This window comes from Nomascus leucogenys, chromosome 6, assembly GCF_006542625.1.
Source record: "Nomascus leucogenys isolate Asia chromosome 6, Asia_NLE_v1, whole genome shotgun sequence".
Taxonomy (NCBI): domain Eukaryota; kingdom Metazoa; phylum Chordata; class Mammalia; order Primates; family Hylobatidae; genus Nomascus; species Nomascus leucogenys.
In genome coordinates this window covers 49,519,104-49,539,919 of record NC_044386.1, presented here as the reverse complement: position 1 = coordinate 49,539,919, position 20,816 = coordinate 49,519,104, and the positions used below count along the sequence as shown (strand labels likewise).

Below are 20,816 nucleotides of genomic sequence, written 5' to 3'. Positions count from 1 at the left end.
ATCTTTAATGGAGAAAATATACTGTAAATATACTTGTAAGTTTGCTTATTTATTTATTTTTAGAGACAAGATCTCACCTTGTTACCTAGGCTGGAGTGCAGTGACGCAACCATAGCTCACTGCAGCCTCAAACTCCTGGGCTCAAGCGATCCTCCTACCTCACCCTCCCAAGTAGCTAGGACTACAGGTGTGTGCCGCCATGCCCAGCTATTTTTTTAAAGTTTATATAGAGATGAGGTCTCACTATGTTGCCCAGGCTAGTTTCAAACTCCTGGACTCAAGTGATCCTCCTACCTCAGCCTCCCAAAGTGTTGGGATTACAGGCATGAGCCACTGTGCCTGGCCAAACTTGCTATCTTAAAGTTGGAAGTACAAAATGGAGGCTTAACAAACAGTAATGACAATGATAATAATTTGCTAAAAAAAAAAAAAAAAAAATTCAAGATAACCAGTAAACCAGAAGATGTGCCAATAAAACAGGTAGGTATAAACCAGTCCTGTCTTAGGCAGTTACACAGGTTGCCTGCAATGTAGTATCTGCATAAGCAAATTCTGTTCATTTGCTTGTTTTTTTTTCCTATGATTACAGGATGTTTTTATTTTTTTCGACACACTATTCTATTTCCTCCATATTTTCCAGGACAAATGCATACCGTGTATCTTTTATAATGAGAATAAACCAACAAAACTGTACTTTCTCCTTCGTTTTAACTGGCTCCTAGCTAGATTAGAGATACTCATACTTGAACTGGGATAATAAGTAAAACCCAGTCATATGCTTTCCATATATTCTGGAAAACATTTAGGACCTATGGTAGGTCTGGCCTCAACATCTCAACATTAAATCAGCAGTTCTCTTTCCTGGAATTAGAGATTCGTGCATCAAGCTGAGCATGGTGTCCTGCGCCTATAATCCCAGCTACTTGGGAGTCTGAGGCAGGAGGGTCACTTGAATCCAGGAGTTCAAGACCAGCCAGGACAAGACCCTGTCTCAATCATAAAATCTTTTTTTAAATTTTTTAAAAAATTAACAAGTTAATATAAAATTAAAGTGTGTCTTGAAATCAGACAGCCATCTTGTCTGCCATCGCTGAACAAATTACAAAAATGGACTCGTAATACATATTTGCCCACAGGGCTTGCAATACTGTATTGGCTGTATTCTTCCTCTTCACAAATGATGGCTGTATTCTTCCTCTTCACAAATGGCCAGTCTGATGCATAGCATGTTTAGCTACAGACGCCTCTGCTGACTCTCCCTGCAACATTTCCATTGCTTGCCAGTAGATCTGTCTGCAGTTTTCAGGTCTACCAAGGGGGTGGTTCAGTGGTTCCTTGATATAATCCATCCAAAGATCAGAATCTACAGATCCAAACTTTCTCAAAGCCTTCTCATAATATTCTCTTATGTTCACCATCTTGCAGGATTCTTGCTGTTTTTAAACTGAATCATTTTCCTGAAAAAGTCAACTGAAAATGGATGGCTGTTCTGTAAACTTTTATACACAGCTCTGGCTTTTTTGTAGCCACCATGTTGATAAGCCCAATCCGGGTACTTATCCTTCAGGGTTACTGAGTTGGCACCTGTGACAGCTAAGAGAACTGTCTTAAAGATTGCCTCGGTGTCGTCTTGGCTTTTGGCACCTTCGCTCCACTCTGCCAAGAAGTCCACAATGGTAGACAAACCTGGAGTTTCAGGTGCACAAAGTCTTCTTCAAAAAGCATGGCTACGTCAGGGCTGTTTGAGTCAATCAGCACATGTACCTTCATCTGCCACATTGTCCCAGAGTCTCTAAACAATTCAGTCCCAGCTACTGCCACCTCCAGAGCTTTCCTCAGGAAGTTATGGCACAGCAACAACTCAAGTCAACTGCTTGTATTGGAATTCTGGCAGAAGCTTGAGTTCATGTGCCCTTCTGAATGCAGTCATGGTTCTTTCCAACTTCTTCCCTCTGAGGAACCCACTATTTGTCTTCTTAGTAAATCTTTCCAAGCAAAAGGTGATGTAACACTTCCACATGGCCTCCCTTGACAGAGTCTTCACTGCCTCTTCATATACGGTACAGTATCTCTCCTCCTTCTGGCCCTCCTCTGCTTTGTCTTATTTCATTGTAGGCTGCTCTTCTCCTGTCTGTGACTCGATCTCTAATTCTTACCTTGCCACATAATCCCAAGTGAGAAGATCATCTGTGTGTAGAGCCTGAGGGTCATCATAAATTTCTTTTTGTAGACCTTTGGCAAAGTCCAGCAGTTGAAAGCAGTGACACATGAAATTCTGCTTTAATTACGCTTACAGAATTTTCGTAGATGATCTGTGCCAACTCGCCCTTAAGGATTTTTTCAGAATAATCAGAATTCTCCACATCCATGTTGGCTTTTTCAAATTCTTGCTTTTCCTTCCTCATTTTTTCAGCATGCATCAGCCCCATCCTAAAGTAGTCTTGATAAAGTTTTGGGCCCTCTGGATGAAAGTGCAGTGCCCAAAGAAATAGTTGCCTTGTGCTTTCTGAAGACAAGCAGTCTTCCATTTCCCATTTGGCTGCTGTAATCCACAAAGCTGGCTTGTTGGAATGAATGGCCAACATGGCAGAGAACACCTTGCTAGGTTGAGTTTTAGTAGCCCATTTTTTACAAAGAACTACATAGGAGGCCAGGCACGGTGGCTCATGCCTGTAATCCCAGCACTTTGGGAGGCCGACACGGGTGGATCACCTGAGGCCAGGAGTTGGAGACCAGCCTGACCAACAAGGTGAAACCCTGTCTCTACTAAAAATACAAAAATTAGCCGGGCTTGGTGGCGGGCACCTGTATTCCCAGCCACTCAGGAGGCTGAGACAGGAGAATTGCTTGAACCCAGGAGGCAGAAGTTCCTGTGAGCTGAGGTCATGCCACTGCACTCCAGCCTAGGCGACGGAGCAAGACTCCGTCTCAAAAAACAAACAAAAAACTACATAGGAGGGCCGAAGTTGAACGTCATCTTTCCTCTTTGCTGAGGCACTTCGGAAAACACCTTGTACCCGGTGTACAATAGAATTCTCAATCTCATCCTTCTTAAATGAATATCCAATGTGTGTTCTTCTCTGGATCTGTTCCAAAAGATTAATTTCATGTTGAACATAATTGATAAAGTTGTCCTTGAAAAGGGCTTTTCCCTGGATTCTGTACTCTAGATCAGAAGCCTTCTTAATGATAGCCTTAATCTCTGCATGACTGAACAGTCCAATGTGCTCCAGCTGTTCCCATTCGGGGAGCTGATCTTCTTTGTGTTCCTGAATTGTCTCTGCCATGATGTCCAAACTCTGCAACCCCATGGGAGCTTCTCAACCATGAACACATGCAGGAAGCTCCCCCATTTGCTTGTTGTTGGACCTAAGGTGGTTGCTAGTCAAGTTGCTGTCAGACTCCTGTGGTGAGCCTGCCTTTCTAAACAGTTTGAACAGTTCCATTCATGGGAGATGGAAACACATCAAAGGAGCCTTAAAACGTTACTGGTTTGCAGAAAAAACATACTAAAATATTAAGTTGAGAAAACTTGAGGGAAGGGGTAGTAAAGGAAATATATCAAACTGAAGTACTGAGCATTTTGCAGTCAGGAAAAACTTAACCAAATCACTAAGTCTAAAGTGCATTTATTTCAGTTTATTTCCATAGGTACTAGGTAGTTTTTTTTTTCTTTTTTTTGAGACAAGGTCTTCCTATGTTACCCAGGCTAGAGTGTAAAGGCACGATCTTGGCTCACTGCAACTTCTGCCTCCTGGGCTGAAGCCATCCTCCCATCTCAGCCTCCTGAGTAGCTGGGACCACAGGTTATACCACCACACCTGGCTGATGTTTCGTATTTTTCACCATGTTGCGCAGGCTTGCTCTTAAACTCCTGAGCTCAAGCGATTCACCTGCCTCAGCCTCCCAACGTTCTGGGATTACAGATGTGAGCCACTGCATCTGGCCCAGTACTAGGTATATTTTGTGAGACAGACAGTTCGTACGTATGGCTGGAATATACAGAAATCCTTGGTTTCGCCTTTCCTATAGAACAATCCTGCCGAATCAGCAGATGATTAGCTGTTTGATATATGCCAACTTCTGTGTCTCTAGAGCTACTATTAACCTGCTTGTTGATTAGCCTCATGGCTGCCTGGGAGAGATCGCACAGTAAGGAAATGATGATGGTCCCTTCCCACAGTCAGACCCTCCTACCAACCTTGTCAGTCAGTGGATGACATATCCCAGCATGATTTTGAGTATTTTACTCAAACATCTTCAGAATGCTATACTTTTTTCCTTTAAAAACACCTCAGAAAAATATTTTCAAATGCATCTTTTCAAATGAAGATTTCTCCTAGTGGCAAGAGACCACTCCTGTCATTTGGAATGTATTGATATCCCCCCATATTAATATTGAGTCATATTGTTCTCCTAAACAATATATAGTAAAACAAATGTGCCTTAAACATATTGTGCTGAAGCAAAGTACACTGGTAAAATAATTTGAAAGCCATTGATGGAAAATCTTTTATTTTGGCACATAATTTCTTTCCCCCTAAAATTTAATTATTAGACATTCTAAATTCTATCAAGTGGCTGCCTTATTGGATTTGAATTTTATCTTTTCCCTCTTTTTTCCTGGTTGATTTTTTTTTTCTCAACACAAGGCAAAAGGCATTGAATGATTCATAAACAAGAATAGTATGTGATATATGATCAAAGAATATGTGACACATGGAAATTACATTTCACTTAACCTGAGAATTAGATCCAAGTAGGTGGAGATGACTTACTATTTAAAATGTTTTTGTTTCTTCTCTCCATAGCTTTAAGAAAAAGTAGAGATCACTTCTGACTGTACTGAACAGCATAAATTAAGTGACTTGCTACACTGCAAATCATGGCACTGCCATTCCGTAAGGACTTAGAAAAGTACAAAGACCTTGATGAAGATGAGCTCCTTGGGAATCTGTCAGAAACAGAACTGAAACAACTGGAAACAGTTTTGGATGATCTTGACCCTGAGGTAGGTGCTAGCTGATGAAGAGAAATGAAATAACTTTTCAAATTCTTTGAAACTCAGTAGCTGCCTTTGAGCTTTTTCATGACTTTTCTCTGGCACCTTCCACCCTCTCCTCCTTTTTATCCAAATCAAGTTGCTTTTGGCTTCCTCTCCAGTTCCCCACTTCTGCCTGCATATGTTTACTGACATGACTGTCCTAAACTACTTCAGTATCCTTATTTTCAAACATTTCCTGAAATTTTTCCTCCTCTGAGAAATTTTTCTCCTCTGTGCAGGAAGGGATGTTTTTAGTACAATGCAGCAGATGATTGCCTTTTTGATACACTCCAACCTCTGTCTCTTCAGAGCTTCTATGCCAGGTGGCTCCAGTGTAGAATGCCTCTAAAAGATTCTTCATGATCCTAAATCTAATTGTTCCCTTTCTGAAAGATGCTGACCAAATTGATTACATTTCCAGTCATTGGTAGAATAGATCTAAGTAACTTCTTGGCAATACAGCAGTTCACTGTGGAGCAGACATATGTATATAAGCTTTAACTTGTAAGGTGGATGTTACTTGTCTTATAAATTACACAAGGCTAAGATAGACACCCATGACCCTTGAATTGTTATTCCCTGATATGTTGGGGGATGGGCAATGAGGGAAGAGCCTGAAGGTCCTGAAGGTAATGGTTGTTTGCTAGGCTTCTTTTCTTTACCACATTTCTTTATGCCAAGACGTTGATTTTAAGTATCCTCTAAGGACTGAGATGGAGTTCATTTTATAACATTGTTCTTGTTACTGGATGATGTGTCTATACCATAGGTCAAATCCCTTAACCATAATTACTATTATAAGGAAAAGTTCCCAGTACATCTAATTGGAGGGGGATTACTCAGGATAACAATGCTGTTTTTATCACATCACAGCAATATCTTCTGTAGGCAGTTCAATCTGTTAGACCTATTTGAATCAAGTGGTTTTAGAACTGGAAAAAGTGGCTGGGTGCTCTTGCCTATAATTGCTGCACTTTGGGAGGCCGAGGCAGGTGGATCACTTGAGGCCAGGAGTTCGAGACCAGCCTGGCCAACATAGTGAACCCCGTCTGTACTAAATATACAAAAATTAGCTGGGCATGGTGGTGTGTGCATGTAGCCCCAGGCTACTTGGGAAGCGGAGGTATGAGAATTGCTTGAGTTAGAGAGGTGGAAGTTGCAGTGAGCCGAAATTGCACCACCATACTCCAGCTTGGGTGACAGAGCAAGACTATCTCAAAAAAAAAAAAAAAAAGGAACTGGAAAAGGCATAAGACTTTATCTAGTCCCTAGTCCAGACTTCTCAATCTTGACAGTATTTACTTTTGAGGTTGGATAATTTGTTGTAGGGGGGCCGTCCTGTGCCTTGGAGGGATGTTTAACAACATCCCTGACCAGTAGTAGCACACTCCTCCTGTTTTAAAATGTTCCTAGGATGTTGTTTTAATCAGGTTTGGTAATGGATGACAGACACTGAAACTACTGCCTTGAAAGAAGAGTTTATTACTTACAGTTCCAAGAGTAGGAGGCACACCATGTCACACAGAGGCACATGGGGAAGCACCCAGATTGGTCAGGAGGCAAAAGGAACAAGCATGGTCCAGAGCCTTTATTGTGGTTCAGTGGGAATGAATGGGTGAGTCAGGATAGGCAGGTTTGAACAAGTTTAGGACTAGATAGTTCGAATAATTTTAACAGGCTCAGGGCTATGTAACTAGTCTCTAGTTGTCCAGTATCTGGCTGTGGGTGATTTAGGGGGAGGGGAAATACTGGCTTGGTAAGTGAGCGTTAGATAAAAAAGAGGTGGTTAGGAGAATTGGTTGGTTTGCGTATGAAAGGTGTGCTCTGGGGGAGGTTGGTGGGGAGTAGTGCCCTCTCTAACTAGCCCTGGAAGGAGTGGTCTCCAGGATTAGCAAGGCCCCAAGATGTCAAAGCATCATAAAACTCAGAAAATAAAAAACAGGACTTTTTTTAGAGCCCAGTTCTCACTCTGTTCCTCAGGCAAGAGTGAAGTGATGCAATGATAGCTCACTGCAGCCTCGAACTTCTGGGCTCAAGCAATCCTCCCACCTCAGCCTTCTATGTAGCTAGGACTACAGGCAAGCACCACTATACCCAGCTAATTACTTCTTTAAATTTTTTGTAGAGACAGGGTCTTGTTATGTTACCCAGACTGAAAAACATAATACCCTCCCCCTGAGTTGACAACCAAAAATGTCTCCAGACATTGTCAAATGTCCTCTAGGGGACAAAAACACTACTGGTTCAGAAACATTGATCTAGTTCGTGCCCTCTCTTTTACAGATGGAAAACAGAAATTAGGTAACTTGCCTCAGTTATTACAATTAGGGAAAGAGCTGGGACTAGATCCCTCACTGCCTGATTGATACCTGGCAGTCTAGCAGTCTTTCTGTTAAACCACATTGAGTCTCCTCCCAACTCGATGCACTATGGTATCAGTCTGAAATCTGATGGCTAATTTTTTATTTGTAAATCCATGGCCTGCTTCTTGTGTGGGGAGGCTTGAGTAACCTCTGAATGTATTTTGCAAACTCCCCAACCCCAGTCGTAACTCCCCTAATCTCAATACTGTTAGTTGAGACTAGGAGAACAGTGATGTTTATTGACAGCATCTGTTTGTCGGGTGACATGTTTTTGGAAAGCGTTCTGGTAAAGGACCAGGTAAGAAAAGAGGTCAAGGGTAGTAGCAGCTACTTCAGCCAAAGAAACACCACTGTAACTTACAAAGTCTCAAGAAGTAGGTTGAAGGTGTGTGTGGTACCTTATTATATTTTGGAGGACTGTTTTACTGTCCTTCTGCTGTATTCAGTGTACATGTTTGCTAACTCACTGAGTTTTTGCCAAAAAAAAAAAAAAATACATATATATCTCTATATATCTATATATCTATATATCTCCAGAAGACAGCCAGCCTAGCAAAAGCTTTTTCCCCCCCAAGGCTAGGAATATATTTTACGGCAAAATTGCACTGCAAGAGAGAAACGTGTCATTTTTAGTGACAATCATATTAAAGAAAATTTTTATCTGGAAAGTAATTATGATGTTAGCTTACTTGATTAGAATATATTTCTAATGAAGCTTGGTTCATGGGTTTATAGTCTCTAAAACCAGCTAGCTTCATTTAGATTGTGATTAGACTGTTTTTGGCCACGTATAGTGGCTCACACCTGTAATCCTAGCATTTGGGGAGGCCAAGGAGGGAGATTTGCTTAAGAGCAGGAGTTCCAGACCATCCTGGGCAACATAGCAAGACCTTGCCTCTACAAAAAATTTTAAAAATTAGCCGGGGGCGTGGTGGTGCACACCTGTAGTTCCAGTTACTCCAGAGGCCTAGGCAGGAAGATTGCTTAAGCCCAGGAGTTCAAGGTTGTAGCAAGCAAGCTATGATGCACAACTGCACTCCAGCCTGAGCAATTGAGCAAGACCCTGTCTCCCAAAAAAAAAAAAGAAAGAAAAAAAAGGCTTTCTAAGGAGCCAGGCCAAAAAAAAAAAAGAAAGAAAAAAAAGACTTTCTAGGGAGACAGGATTTCAGCTATCATATTTAAGACTGTGTGTGTCACATGGGCTTGAGCAGGCAGGTAGAGTAGTGCAACTTCCATTACCACCACCATGAAATAGCAATATATACATCTATGCATTATTGATGGAGAAGGAAAGTAACTTTTTATTAATTTGCCTTAATGAGAATCTTTCTTTAAAAGCATTCTAACACCTTTATTCAGTAAATATCTGGGGGCAACTTGTAGATCCCAGTTACTATGCTAGGCTTAGGAATACAAGAATGAGCAAAACAAATGTGGTCTTTGCCCTCATGATGCAGGCTGGTAGGAATAGGAGCAGTTCGACATTAATCAAATAATCATACCATATTAAAAGAATGGTAAGTGCTACACACTGTAAGAGCTTGTGATGAGAGGTTAAGAAAAGCTTCCCTGGGGGAATGGAGTGACAGTCTGAAAAATGAGTTGCAAAAAGGGATAGGCAGAGCATTCCAGGGAAGGGAGACCACACACATAGAGGCCTGGTGGTAGAAGGAAGTATATGGCAAGTACAAGAGAGAAAAAAAAGTCCAGTGTGACTGGAATGGAGAGGGTGAGTGAGATGAGGCTAGGGTGACAGACGGAGGTGCTGGTGGTGAAGGATAAAAAATATCAGGCAACTGATCCAGTTGGGAAGCTAATGTAACAGTCTCAGCAAGCTTGGATCATAGTTTGGACCAAAGTAATAATATTGGAGATGGGAAAAAGATGAATGAGTTCTTCAGGAAGTAAAAATGAGTAGGACTTGCAGGTCAATTGGAAATGGATTCTTCATGTGTAGTTCCTCTCTTGATTTCTAAGTCTAAAGGTAGAAATCTTATGTTTGTTTTTACGTTTCCATAAACAATTTTGTATTACAGAAACATACTTGGTACAAACTTAGGAATGTATCTTCCTTACAGTTCAGCTTTCTGTGTAGTAGTTACCATTACATAAAGGGTAACACAGAGGTGAATTTTATGAAAATTATTATGTATCTCAACAAATGACCACAGTTGAAGTGCTGTATTTCCTAGTTACAAGCTGAATATTTTCTATTACTATTACCCATATAAGATTACCCTTTATAATGAAAAATTGTCTTATACCACCCATGAAATTCAGTGTCACTGCCAATATTGGGAGGTTTTGCAAAAGAGAGCTGGCCGTTTTATGTGATTTCTCTGGCTGCCTCCCATTTTCAAAGCAAAGATATACCCAGAAATATGAGACAAGGCAGTATCACCTCTTTGGCTTTTGACAAGCAAAAGGACGGTGCTCAGTTTGTCTAGTCAGCCCTTGTGTTTACTGGGCTTAGTGAAAATTAAGGGACTACAGGAGACAACTTTAATCATCACCTTCCACTCCACCTCCCTCAACTCCAAGTCCATGCACTCAAAAAGGCTGTACCCATGTGGAAACCCAGGAACATAGCTCTTGCTATGAGTATGTCAGGGGTTCCTTGGGGCATGTGAAACAATGATAGTGATTGTTGCAAGTACATCCTAGTGCTCATGTATATACGTATGCATACACACACAAGTGGAACATCTCACATTGTGGTTAAACTGAAGTAAACATTAATCTGATATTCTACTGTATGGTATATATGTTTTAATCATGAAAAAGTCTGTACAGTGAAATGGAAGTCATGAAGGAATATCTTGTACAGAGTCATTTAACACTCTTTTGTAATAGAATTATTCTCTGTACATATATATACACTGAGCAGTTATTAAGCATTAATAAAACTTTTTAAAAAAACTTAAGTTCAGGGATACATGTGCAGGTTTGATTACATAGGTAAACTTGTGTCATGGGGGTTTGTTGTACAGATTATTTCATCACTAATACCTGTTAGTTACTTTTCCTGATTCTCTACCTCCTCCCACCCTCCACCCTCCTCTATGCTCCAGTGTGTGTGCTTTATGTGTCTGTGTGTTCTCATCACTTAGCTCTATAGGTGTGCTTTATATGTCCGTGTGTTCTCATCATTAACTCCCACTTATGTAAGTAAGAAGATGTGGTATGTGGTTAATAAAACTTTTTTATTAGTATCCCAGAACACTTAAAAACTAAAGATTGCTTCCTGCTAGTAGAATCCTCTCTGAAGAAAATGTTCCATTAGAAAACGTATGCTGGGTGCGGTGGCTCACGCCTGTAATCCCAACACTTTGGGAGGCCGAGGAGGGCAGATCATCTGAGGTCAGGAATTCTAGACTAGCCTGGCCAACATGGCAGAACGCCGTCTCTACCCAAAACGCAAAAATTAACTGGGCGTGGTGGCATGCGCCTGTAATCCCAGCTACTTGGGAGTCTGAGGCATGATAATCACTTGAACCCAGGAGGCAGAGGTTGCAGTGAGCTGAGATCGTGCCACTGCATTCCAGCTTTGGGGATAGAAGGAGACTGTCTCCAAAAAGAAAAGAAACTGTACTAATGTATGTGCCTATTTTAATAATAATGTAAGCGAATTCTACCTAATAAAAAAGAAGTTTCATGTTTGGAGCAGTGGTACATTGTTGTCCTAAAATCCTGCAATGAAGTGTTTAGTGCCTGTGTCACATTCCAGTCTATAATTCTTTTTTATATGGGTAATCTTCGGAAGCATATAGCATTAGCATTCTTATTGGTCATACTGGCTGATTCATTCTCTCTGGCAGAATGCCCTTCTGCCTGCAGGGTTCCGACAGAAGAACCAGACATCAAAGTCCACCACAGGGCCATTTGATAGAGAGCATCTCCTTACATATCTGGAGAAAGAAGCATTGGAGCATAAAGACAGGGAAGACTATGTGCCCTACACTGGAGAAAAAAAAGGTAAGCCCCAGAATTTTAAAGTCATTATGTGGTAACACTTGATTTTTCTTTTTATAGGTGGGTATGGAGAAAATCATATTTTTAGAGGTACGTCATTGGTAGGTAGCCTTAAATATGTGATACTGTTGACTTAAACATTTATTAGTTTAGATACTTTATTTACATTTTTCATCAACTTGGTCAATAAGTTTCTTCTTAATGATGTTAATGAGGTTTTATTACACAATGATTTTGAATAACATTCTTTAATTCTCTACTATAACAGATCTAAAAGTGTATTGAAGGAAACTTAAAATTCAATGGTAGATTACAGAGTACAAATAATGTTAAGGCATCTATTCTAACTGCATTCTTTCAAGTAGAATGCCATAAAACAATTCATGCCATATTTTCAAAGACCCTTTTAAAAAGCTATTCTATAGCCATCATTATTAATTCATGGTTATGATTGCTAATGCTTCATAACAGTAGTTTTAGGAAATTTTTCTAGTCCAAGTCTCCCCCATTTAAGTGTTTGAGCTTATGTATCCACAGTGGAGCCTGAATACAGCTGTGGTTGTATTTTTGTTTGTTTGTTTGTTTGTTTGAGACGGAGTCTTGCTCTGTTGCCCAGGCAGGAGTGCAGTGGTGCAGCCTCGCCTCACTGCAACCTCTGCCTCCCAGGTTCGAGCGATTCTCCTGCCTCAGCCTCCTGAGTAGCTGGGATTACAGGTGCGCACTACCACGTCTGGCTAATTTTTGTGTTTTTAGTAGAGATGGAGTTTCACAGTGTTGGCCAGGCTGGTCTCAAACTCCTGACCTCAAGTGATCCACCCACTTTGGCCTCCTAAAGTGCTGGGATTACAGGCGTGAGCCACTGCACCCAGCCACAGCTATGTTTTTAAAAGTTCTATATATAATAATACTTAAATGAAACAGGATAAGTTTTTCAGCTTTCCAAACAGGTCAGAATACAGATTGGCCTAAAAAGCCAAATTCTATGTTCACTTTTATTTGGAATACTGTGTATAGAATACTGGGGAATGGTGGCAGCAGTAGCAGAGCTGAAGATCAGCTCTTGCAGGCACCATTTTTAGGTCTGAATTCATATTAGTCCAGGCAGGAAGAATGAGACTTGGGCTTTTTATTTGAGAAAGAGGCCCTTCTTAATCATTTTGGCCAGAACTGTGTCACATGGCTACCCCTTAGCTGCAAGGGAAGCAAGAAAGTTCATTTTAGCACTCCAGCTTCTATAGTAGAGGAATGCTTGTGAATGGCTATTGAGTAGGTAAGCTGTAAGCTCTGCACCTGACTTTTCCAAAATTATCCATCACCCCAGCCCCTGTGCTTTTTCTTTAGAGTCCTCTTCCCCTTCATCTCTTGTTAAGGATCACTATCTTTGTTATTTGAGTTAGTCAGGCTTCTCCAGAGAGACAGAACCAACAGGATGTGAGAGGAGAGAAAAGTTTATTTTAAGGAGGCTTTTTAAATTCAAAATCTAGCAGGCTGGAGACCCAGGGAAGATTTACTATTCTTGTCCAAAGGCAGTCTAGTGGCAGAATTTCTTCCTACTTTGGGGAGATAAATCTTTGTTCTTTTAAGGCCTTCAACTGATTAAATGAGGCCCAGCCACATTATGGAAGTTAATTGGCTTTACTTAGAGTCCACTGATTTAAATTTTAATCTCATCCAAAAAAAAAAGCCAAAAACAAAAAACCTTCATGAAAACATTTAGAACAATATTTGAGAAAATAACTGGGCACCACAGCCCAGCCAAATTTACACATAAAACTAACCATCACACTACTGTTACAGGTGGGAATGTCATGTCCCTCAGGTGTTTGGGGCCAGAAAAAGAGTTCAAAACCAATACAGAGTTTTGAAGTGTGGAGAATCATAAAGACAGGCAGAGGCATCTCTTCCTTTTTATTTGTCAAAGAAAACTACTGGTTGTATTTTCTCTGTGCAGCCATACATAGTCAGTGTTTATGGCTTTAATCCTGCTTAAATAGAAGAACATAATTTTATGAGAAAAAATACTGGTTGATCACCTTCTGTTATTCTGCGTGTTTCAGGTGGACCCTGGGGGTATAATTCGGAAAGGAATGGAGGTAGGAACAAATGGAGAGATGTGAGAAAAAGAGATGTCAGAAAAAAACTATGAAATTTGAGGATAAGAAGGAGAAAAAATAAGAGACCTGAAAGAAAGCTGCATTTGTCCCAGGCTAACCCAGGAAGCTTCCTAATATGCCCTTGTTTCATAATCTCCAGTTACCTAGGAAAATATCTTGGAGGATTAGAGGAAACAGGAAAGAAAGCAGAGAAGAATTATGGAAAATAAGAAAATACAAGAGGGGGAAAAGGATAGAGGTGAGGAATATGGGTGACATAGGAAAAAGTGCTATATCCTCAACTATGGTAGAATATCTTTGTCCTCCTATGTATCTTAAAATTTTTACTTCTTACTTTGGGTTTTAGATGGGTAAGAATAAATGGAAGTAGTTGAACAAGTAATTTTACATTCACAATCAGTGGTTTCTCTTTATAATACATTCAGTATTTTTACTGCCTCTTTTAGCTACATATGTCTATTAAATATTGTTTATGGGCAGCTCTGATGCGGTGATTAAGATGATAGCATTTTTTTAATAATGAACTTTTTGTTACTCACAGAAAATGCACAGATCATCTGTATGTAGCTCGATGAATTATAAAGTAAACACACCATGTAATTACCACTCAGGTAACGATAACATCAGCAGTCGGATGTGGTAGCTCAACGCCTGTAATCCCAGCATTTTGGGAGGCCAAGGCAGGCGGATCTCTTGAGGTCAGGAGCTCGAGACCAGCCTGGCCAACATGGTGAAACCCCGTCTCTACTAAAAATACAAAATAGTTGGGCGTGGTGGCACATGCCTATAATCCCAGCTACTCAGGAGGCCTAGGTAGGGGAATCCGTTGAACTCAGGAGGCGGAGGTTGCAGTGTGCCGAGATCACTCTACTGCACTCCAGCCTGGGCAACAGAGTCGAGACCCTGTCTCAAAAAAAAAAAAAGATAACATCAGCACCCACTGAAGGCCCTATCATGCTCCTTCACAGTCACTTTTCCCTTTCTTCTGAAAGGTAATCACCAACATAGTGTCTAATACAATAGTTAGTTCTGTCTGTTTTGAACTTTATATCGATGGAAACATACATTCCGGGCATCTGGCATGCCTACATCATACATTTTTTGTGAGGACCAAATTTGTTTTTTTTTTTTTTTTGGTTTGGTTTTTAGAGATGGGGACTCACTCTCTTGTTGCCCAGGCTGGAATGCAGTGGCACTGCAACCTGAGACTCCTGGCTCAAGCGATTCTTCCACCTTAGCCTCTAGAGTAGCTAGGACTACAGGCACATGCCCCCACACCCAGCTGAGAACCAAATTTGTTGATGGGTACACTGAAATCACTGTAAAGGATCATATGGGAGATGATTACCAAACAAGAGGTTTTCATTCTCTGTCATGGAGGAGTGGTCCAGAACAACCATGGGATGAATTTGTGAGTTTCATTAATCCATCTGATGGAAGCACATACTATCAGATGTGGTAGAATCAAGCCTTATAAGCCATGTCACAGTACCATGGACCTGAAGGAGAGCAAATTCCTCTTCAACAATCAAGCAGCTTTGGCTGTAAAGCTCTGCTTTGAAATATAGCAAAAAGCCACCTCTAGTGTTCTGAAATCCACCCTAGACTCTCATCTTTAAAGCAGTTAGCCTTAGTTACCCTTAGTCATGAATATGCCTTCCTCTTCATCTCATCTCCAGGATCCTGATCACATTCCAGAAGGTCTTCAGAGTAATTCATCTATGTCTTATTAGAATACTTCCCATCAACCTAAATGTTAATCTCCTCTGTAGCTCCAAAAATCCAGAAGCTTGTTTTTTAAAGACAGCTCTCCTGTGACTCTGCCCTGAACACCTGCTTTGAGTCTCAGATTTTTTACTTAATAGCTTATTTTAGTGGAGATAGACTTTCAGATTGAGGATGCTTTCCCAGGCAATAGAGGTTTTCCTGGTTCTTCATAAAAGTTTGCAAACCTACCTCTATTGAGAAACAAAGGCATTTTACTTTTTTGGTACATTTAGATTAGTTAGAATCCATAAGATGTTCTCTTGGTCTCTAAATGATTTTTTCATTCAAAGATGACTGGCCTCAGGGTGCAGTACCTAATGGCAATATTAGCCTTCTGACCAGGGAATGTTGTAGTAGTGTCATTCAGTTCCTTGAACTCTTTCCAAGTTATATGCCAAAATCACATAGTGAGCTCTCATCGTAAATTAATTATTTTAAAGGATCTATCAGATGACTGCTTAATTTTTTTTTTTGGAGATGGAATCTCACTCTGTTACCTAGACCAGAGTGCAGTGGTCTGCCACCACACCCGGCTAATTTTTGTATTTTTAGTAGAGATGAGGTTTCGCCATGTTGGTCAGGCTGGTCTTGAACTCCTGACCTCAGGTGATCTGAGCCTTGGCCTCCCAAAGTGCTGGGATTACAGGCATGAGCCACTGCACCTGGCCGACTGCTTTATTTTTTTAAAAGCAAAAACTTGGGAACCACTAAAAGGATTACTTACCTAGTCATTAGACTATTTTCTCATATTCTGAGACTGACAATTAATTATACTTCTTATTTTTTCACTTAAAGGCAGACTGTGTTTCTGGAGCCAGAATTACACATAACTGGCCAGGACAGGAGGGAATCCTCTTAAAACCAAAAATTTCACATTTTAGGGTTTTTCCTTTTGACAATAAATAAATAAAAGTAAATATTCATGCCAAATTTTATTTTCTAGATTGCTAAAAAATGTTTTTTAGAAACCTGATAGACTAAGGCCACTTAAGAGTTATTATATGTAAATCCATTAATAATTTCACCTCATGATTTGTGAAATGATTATTTATATGTTTTACAGAATTGAAAGCATATGTCAATATATGAGAAGAAGAAAGTAATCCTAATTAAGTGAAGCTCAAGGCCTTATGTCTTACATGCATTTGGGGGAATATTTTGTCCTATACTGGTGAATGTTTTACTTTTTACCTCTTCCTCCTTAAAATTTTGCAGAATATATAACTGAGACATAGGCCAGCACAAGAGTGAAAGAGAGTATTCATCCAGCTCGTTCTTGTTTGGAGAATGGTGAAAATTCTCAGTGCCGATTATTAGTTCCCATCACATTTTTACGTAGCATGCATATTCTGTCTCAAAGATAGATAAGGCATAGAACCTTGCCATGAATTTATCACTTGGAGAAATACCATGTCCCAGTCTTCAGTATTTTTTACTACCTGTCATTTTGTTTTGTTTTGCTGGGGACTCCTCCTCTCTATTGCTGGTATCATGCTCCGCCCTTACCTAGACTAAGATTTTTTTTTCCCTGTGTTATTTCACGGATGGACCAGAGCCATGGCCGCACCTTACATCCCATACAGAGATGTGCATTCTGATTCTGTTTGAGCTGCTGACTCACCCGGTATGTGCTCCTCCCAGCCTTGCACCGCACTCCTTTTCTTCCTGCTGGGCCTTGGGGTACAGCCATTTATGCTTTTTGGTTGTTGTTTTCTCTTTTCCTATCCTAAGAATGGAATGCCCTTGTGTTCTTTCCCAAGAATTCCACATGCCCCTCCCTGCTTTTCTAAAGGTAAATTTAACCCAGTTGCCTTAAACTAAGGACTTCCCATATGCTGTCCAAGTTATTTATTCACGGTTATGTTAGCTTTCCAGAAAACCTCCTCTTTCTCACCTTTCTAAGTATGTGATTTCTCTGGAGGAAAGACAGACCTGATCCCTTAGTAAACCAGAAAGATCATGGTTATAAACCTGCCTACATCAAGAGGATTACATAACCACCACTGGGCAATTGGTTTCCGCTAAGCCCAAAGATAAAAACTGGCTCTTATTTTTGTAATCATATTGTATGAATCCCAAATGTCCCTTGTAGACCTCTGAAAAGTGGTCTTCCCAGGCACTGAAGCTGATATTTGAAATGGGCTATTTACATTAGTCATGCAGATGCTGGCATCTCCTTTTCAGACCAGTCATGCAATGTCATTTGAATGATTCACTGTTAACTCCTTTGGGAGGAGTGAGGAGTTAGCCAGATGGATGGCTTGTTACTCATGTTAACTGGTTTTATGGGGAACCTTTCCTGGATAACTACACCCACTCTGGATAGTTCCTTTCCTCCAGCATTTCTCCATATGATTTACATACCATAAAGTACTGCCTTTTTTTGTTTTTTTTTTTTTGAGACAGAGTCTTGCTCTGTCGCTCAGGCTGGAGTGCAGTGGCGCGATCTCGGTTCACTGCAAGTTCCGCCTCCTGGGTTCACGCCATTCACCTGCCTCAGCCTCCCAAGTAACTGGGATGACAGGCGCCCGCCACCATGCCCAGCTAATTTTTTTTTGTATTTTTAGTAGAAACGGCGTTTTGCCGTGTTAGCCAGGATGTTCTCCATCTCCTGACCTTGTGATCCACCCACCTCGGCCTCCCAAAGTACTGGGATTACAGGTGTGAGCCACCACGCCCGTCCTAAAGTACTGCTTTTAGTTGTTTCAGAATCTTGTACTATGAGGCTTTGTTGCTACTTGTTTTTAGGATTGTTATGTCCCGTTGATGAATTGTCCCTTTTGTTATAATGAAATGACCTTTATCTCTGGTAATATTCTTTGCCATAAAACCTACTTTGCCTGATGTTAATAGAGCCTGTCTTTCTTTCTTTTGATTGGTTGTCATGGTATATCTTTTCTATTTGTCCTATCTGTTCTTTGATGTTGTTGTTGTTGTTGTTTGTAAGAGACAGAGTCTTGCTCTGTTGCCCAGACTGGAGAGCGGTGGCATGATCACAGCTCACTGCAGCCTCAAACTCTTGGGCTCAAGTGATCCTTCTGCCTCACCCTCCTAAGTAGTTGAGACTACAGGCATGTGCTACCACACCTGGCTAATTTTTAAAATTCTTTTTAGAGGCGGGTCTTGCTATGTTGTTCTCAAATGCTTGGCCTCAGGCAATCCTCCCACTCACCTCAGCCTCCTGAGTAGCTGGCATTACAGGTGTGAGACAGTGCACCCAGCGCTTTTTTTTTTTTTGAGATGGAGTCTTGCTCTGTTTCCCAGGCTGGAGTGCAGTGGCGCGATCTCGGCTCACTGCAGGCTCCACCCCCCGGGTTCACGCCATTCTCCTGCCTCAGCCTCCCGAGTAGCTGGGACTACAGGTGCCTGCCACCTCGCCTGGCTGATTTTTTGTATGTTTAATAGAGATGGGGTTTCACTGTGTTAGCCAGGATGGTCTCGATCTCCTGACCTCGTGATCCACCTGCCTCAGCCTCCCAAAGTGCTGGGATTACAGGCGTGAGCCACCATGCCCGGCCCCAGCACTTTAAAAAAAAAAAAATCTTCCGGCCAGGCACGATGGTTCACACCTGTAATTGTAGCACTGCGGGAGGATCACTTGAGGTCAGGATTTGTAGACCAGCTTGGGCAACACAGTGAGACCTTGCCTCTACTAAAAATGAAAAAAAGTTACCTGGATGCAGTGGTGTGTGCCTGTAGTTTCAGTTACTCCAGAGGCTGAGGTGGGAGGATGGCTTGAGCCTAGGAGTTCAGTGCTGCAGTGATCCATGCTCATGCCACTGCACTCCACCCTGGGCAACAGAGCGAGACTCTGTCTCAAAAAAAATAAAGAAAAAGTCTTCCATGCCTCTACTTCACTTTTTCAACATATGTAATATAATTATAGTAACTATTTTAATGTCCTTACTTGCCAATTTTATCATCTATCATTGTTAAGTCAATTTTGATAGACTGATTTTTTTTCTTCTTCTGGATCAGATTTTCCTGTTTCTTTGCATGTTTGTAATTGTTTATTGGATATCAAACATATTAACTTTCTAGTGCTGGATGTATTGATATACCTATAAATATTCTTGAGTTTCATTCTGGGGTACAATTAAGTTACTTGGAAACAATTTGATTCCTTAGAGTCTTGCTTTTAAGATTTGTTAGGTGGGCCGGGCGTGGTGGCTCACGCCTGTAATCCCAACACTTTGGGAGGCCGAGGCGGGTGGATCACAAGGTCAGCAGTTCGAGACCAGCCTGACCAACATGGTGAAACCCCGTCTCTACTAAAAATACAAAAAAATTAGCTGGGTGTGGTGGCGGGCACCTGTAATCCCAGCTACCAGGGAGGCTGAGGCAGGAGAATCTCTTGAAACCAGGTGGCACCAGTGCACTCTAACCTGGGCAACGAGAGCAAAACTCTGTCTTAAAAAAAAAAAAAAAAAAAGATTTGTTAGGTGGGACTAGAGCAGTGTTCAGTCTAGGGCTAATTATTTCCCCAGTACTGAGGCAAGACCCTTCTGAGTTCCCTACCCAATTGTGAGCCTTGTGAATTGTGAGCTTTTCCAGTCTGGCTGGTGGGAACAGGTTCTATTCCCAGTCTGCATGAACATGGGCATTATTACCACCAAACATTTGGTGACCATATTGCAGCATCAAGCAGGTGTTGTGTGTATCATTGGATCAAAACAAAAACGTCTTTCTAGGCTCTGTCCCCTCATCCTTTAGTTTGATTGGTTTGAGGTTTTTGTGCTGCTTGTCAAACAACATATCATAAAGCCTCTTGGAGATTATAGTGGAGTAGTGTCCTTCAGTCTTTTCTGGAACAAGGCAGTTTATAAACAAACAGTAAAGTTAGCTAGGGCCTTTCAACTCTGTAGGAATGAAGTAACCAAGAGCCATCTCTGTTTCTTGTTACTGTATTTTTTATATACTCAGCAAGGGTGGGAGCTATGACTAAGATAATACTTAACATTTGTTGCAGCTATAACTTGGTATCAGAGCGAAAGAGATGAGGACTAGTAAAGAAAGGTCCTGGCAATGGAATTGTTAACATGGATCACAGTATTTCTTACTGATTTTGTGACAATAACAAGGGTCTTGGCTCAGGATACTTCTTTTTTCTTGGAACAAACATGGGTTTAGATAAGTGCCATACATTTAAATTACTGTTATGTGAATTCTTATCTCAATGTCTTCCATTTCCTTAGCTGCTGTTTTGTAGTTGCAGAAACATTACTAAACTGTTTCAACACTCTTAGCAACCAAGGGTCAGCCTTATTTTTGTTTGTTTTGTGTAACTTGGGGGTGGGGGATGTATCATTTCATACTTATCTGAGAGTTTTTTCCTGATCTAATCATTGTTTATTTTTATAGTTTCCTACTAAGTAAAGAATTATAATTTCAATTTTTAAAAATTTAAGTTTTGGATTTTGCTATCTTAAATAAGGAAATTACAGTCATTTAGATAGAATGCTGTCTACTGAAAGGTAAAAATGTTTTCTCAGACATTATGTTATTTTAAAAAATGAAAGTAGTAAAAGTCATAAATCTGGATTTTTTATTTTTGAC

General features: G+C 40.8%; 1 protein-coding gene and 1 pseudogene across 1 annotated transcript in view; one reads left to right on the top strand and one right to left on the bottom strand.

The window, feature by feature from the left end:
* The window catches only part of TMOD3 (tropomodulin 3), an 80,512-nt gene that overhangs the window by 28,884 nt on the left and 30,812 nt on the right, over positions 1-20,816 (top strand). The window contains exons 2-3 of the mRNA XM_003266937.3: positions 4,812-5,011; positions 11,226-11,382. Coding sequence (XP_003266985.1) covers positions 4,886-5,011; positions 11,226-11,382 — 283 coding nt within the window. The 5' untranslated portion in view covers positions 4,812-4,885. The remainder of the gene's footprint in view (positions 1-4,811; positions 5,012-11,225; positions 11,383-20,816) is intronic.
* On the bottom strand, positions 1,200-3,287 carry LOC105739947 (annotated as a pseudogene).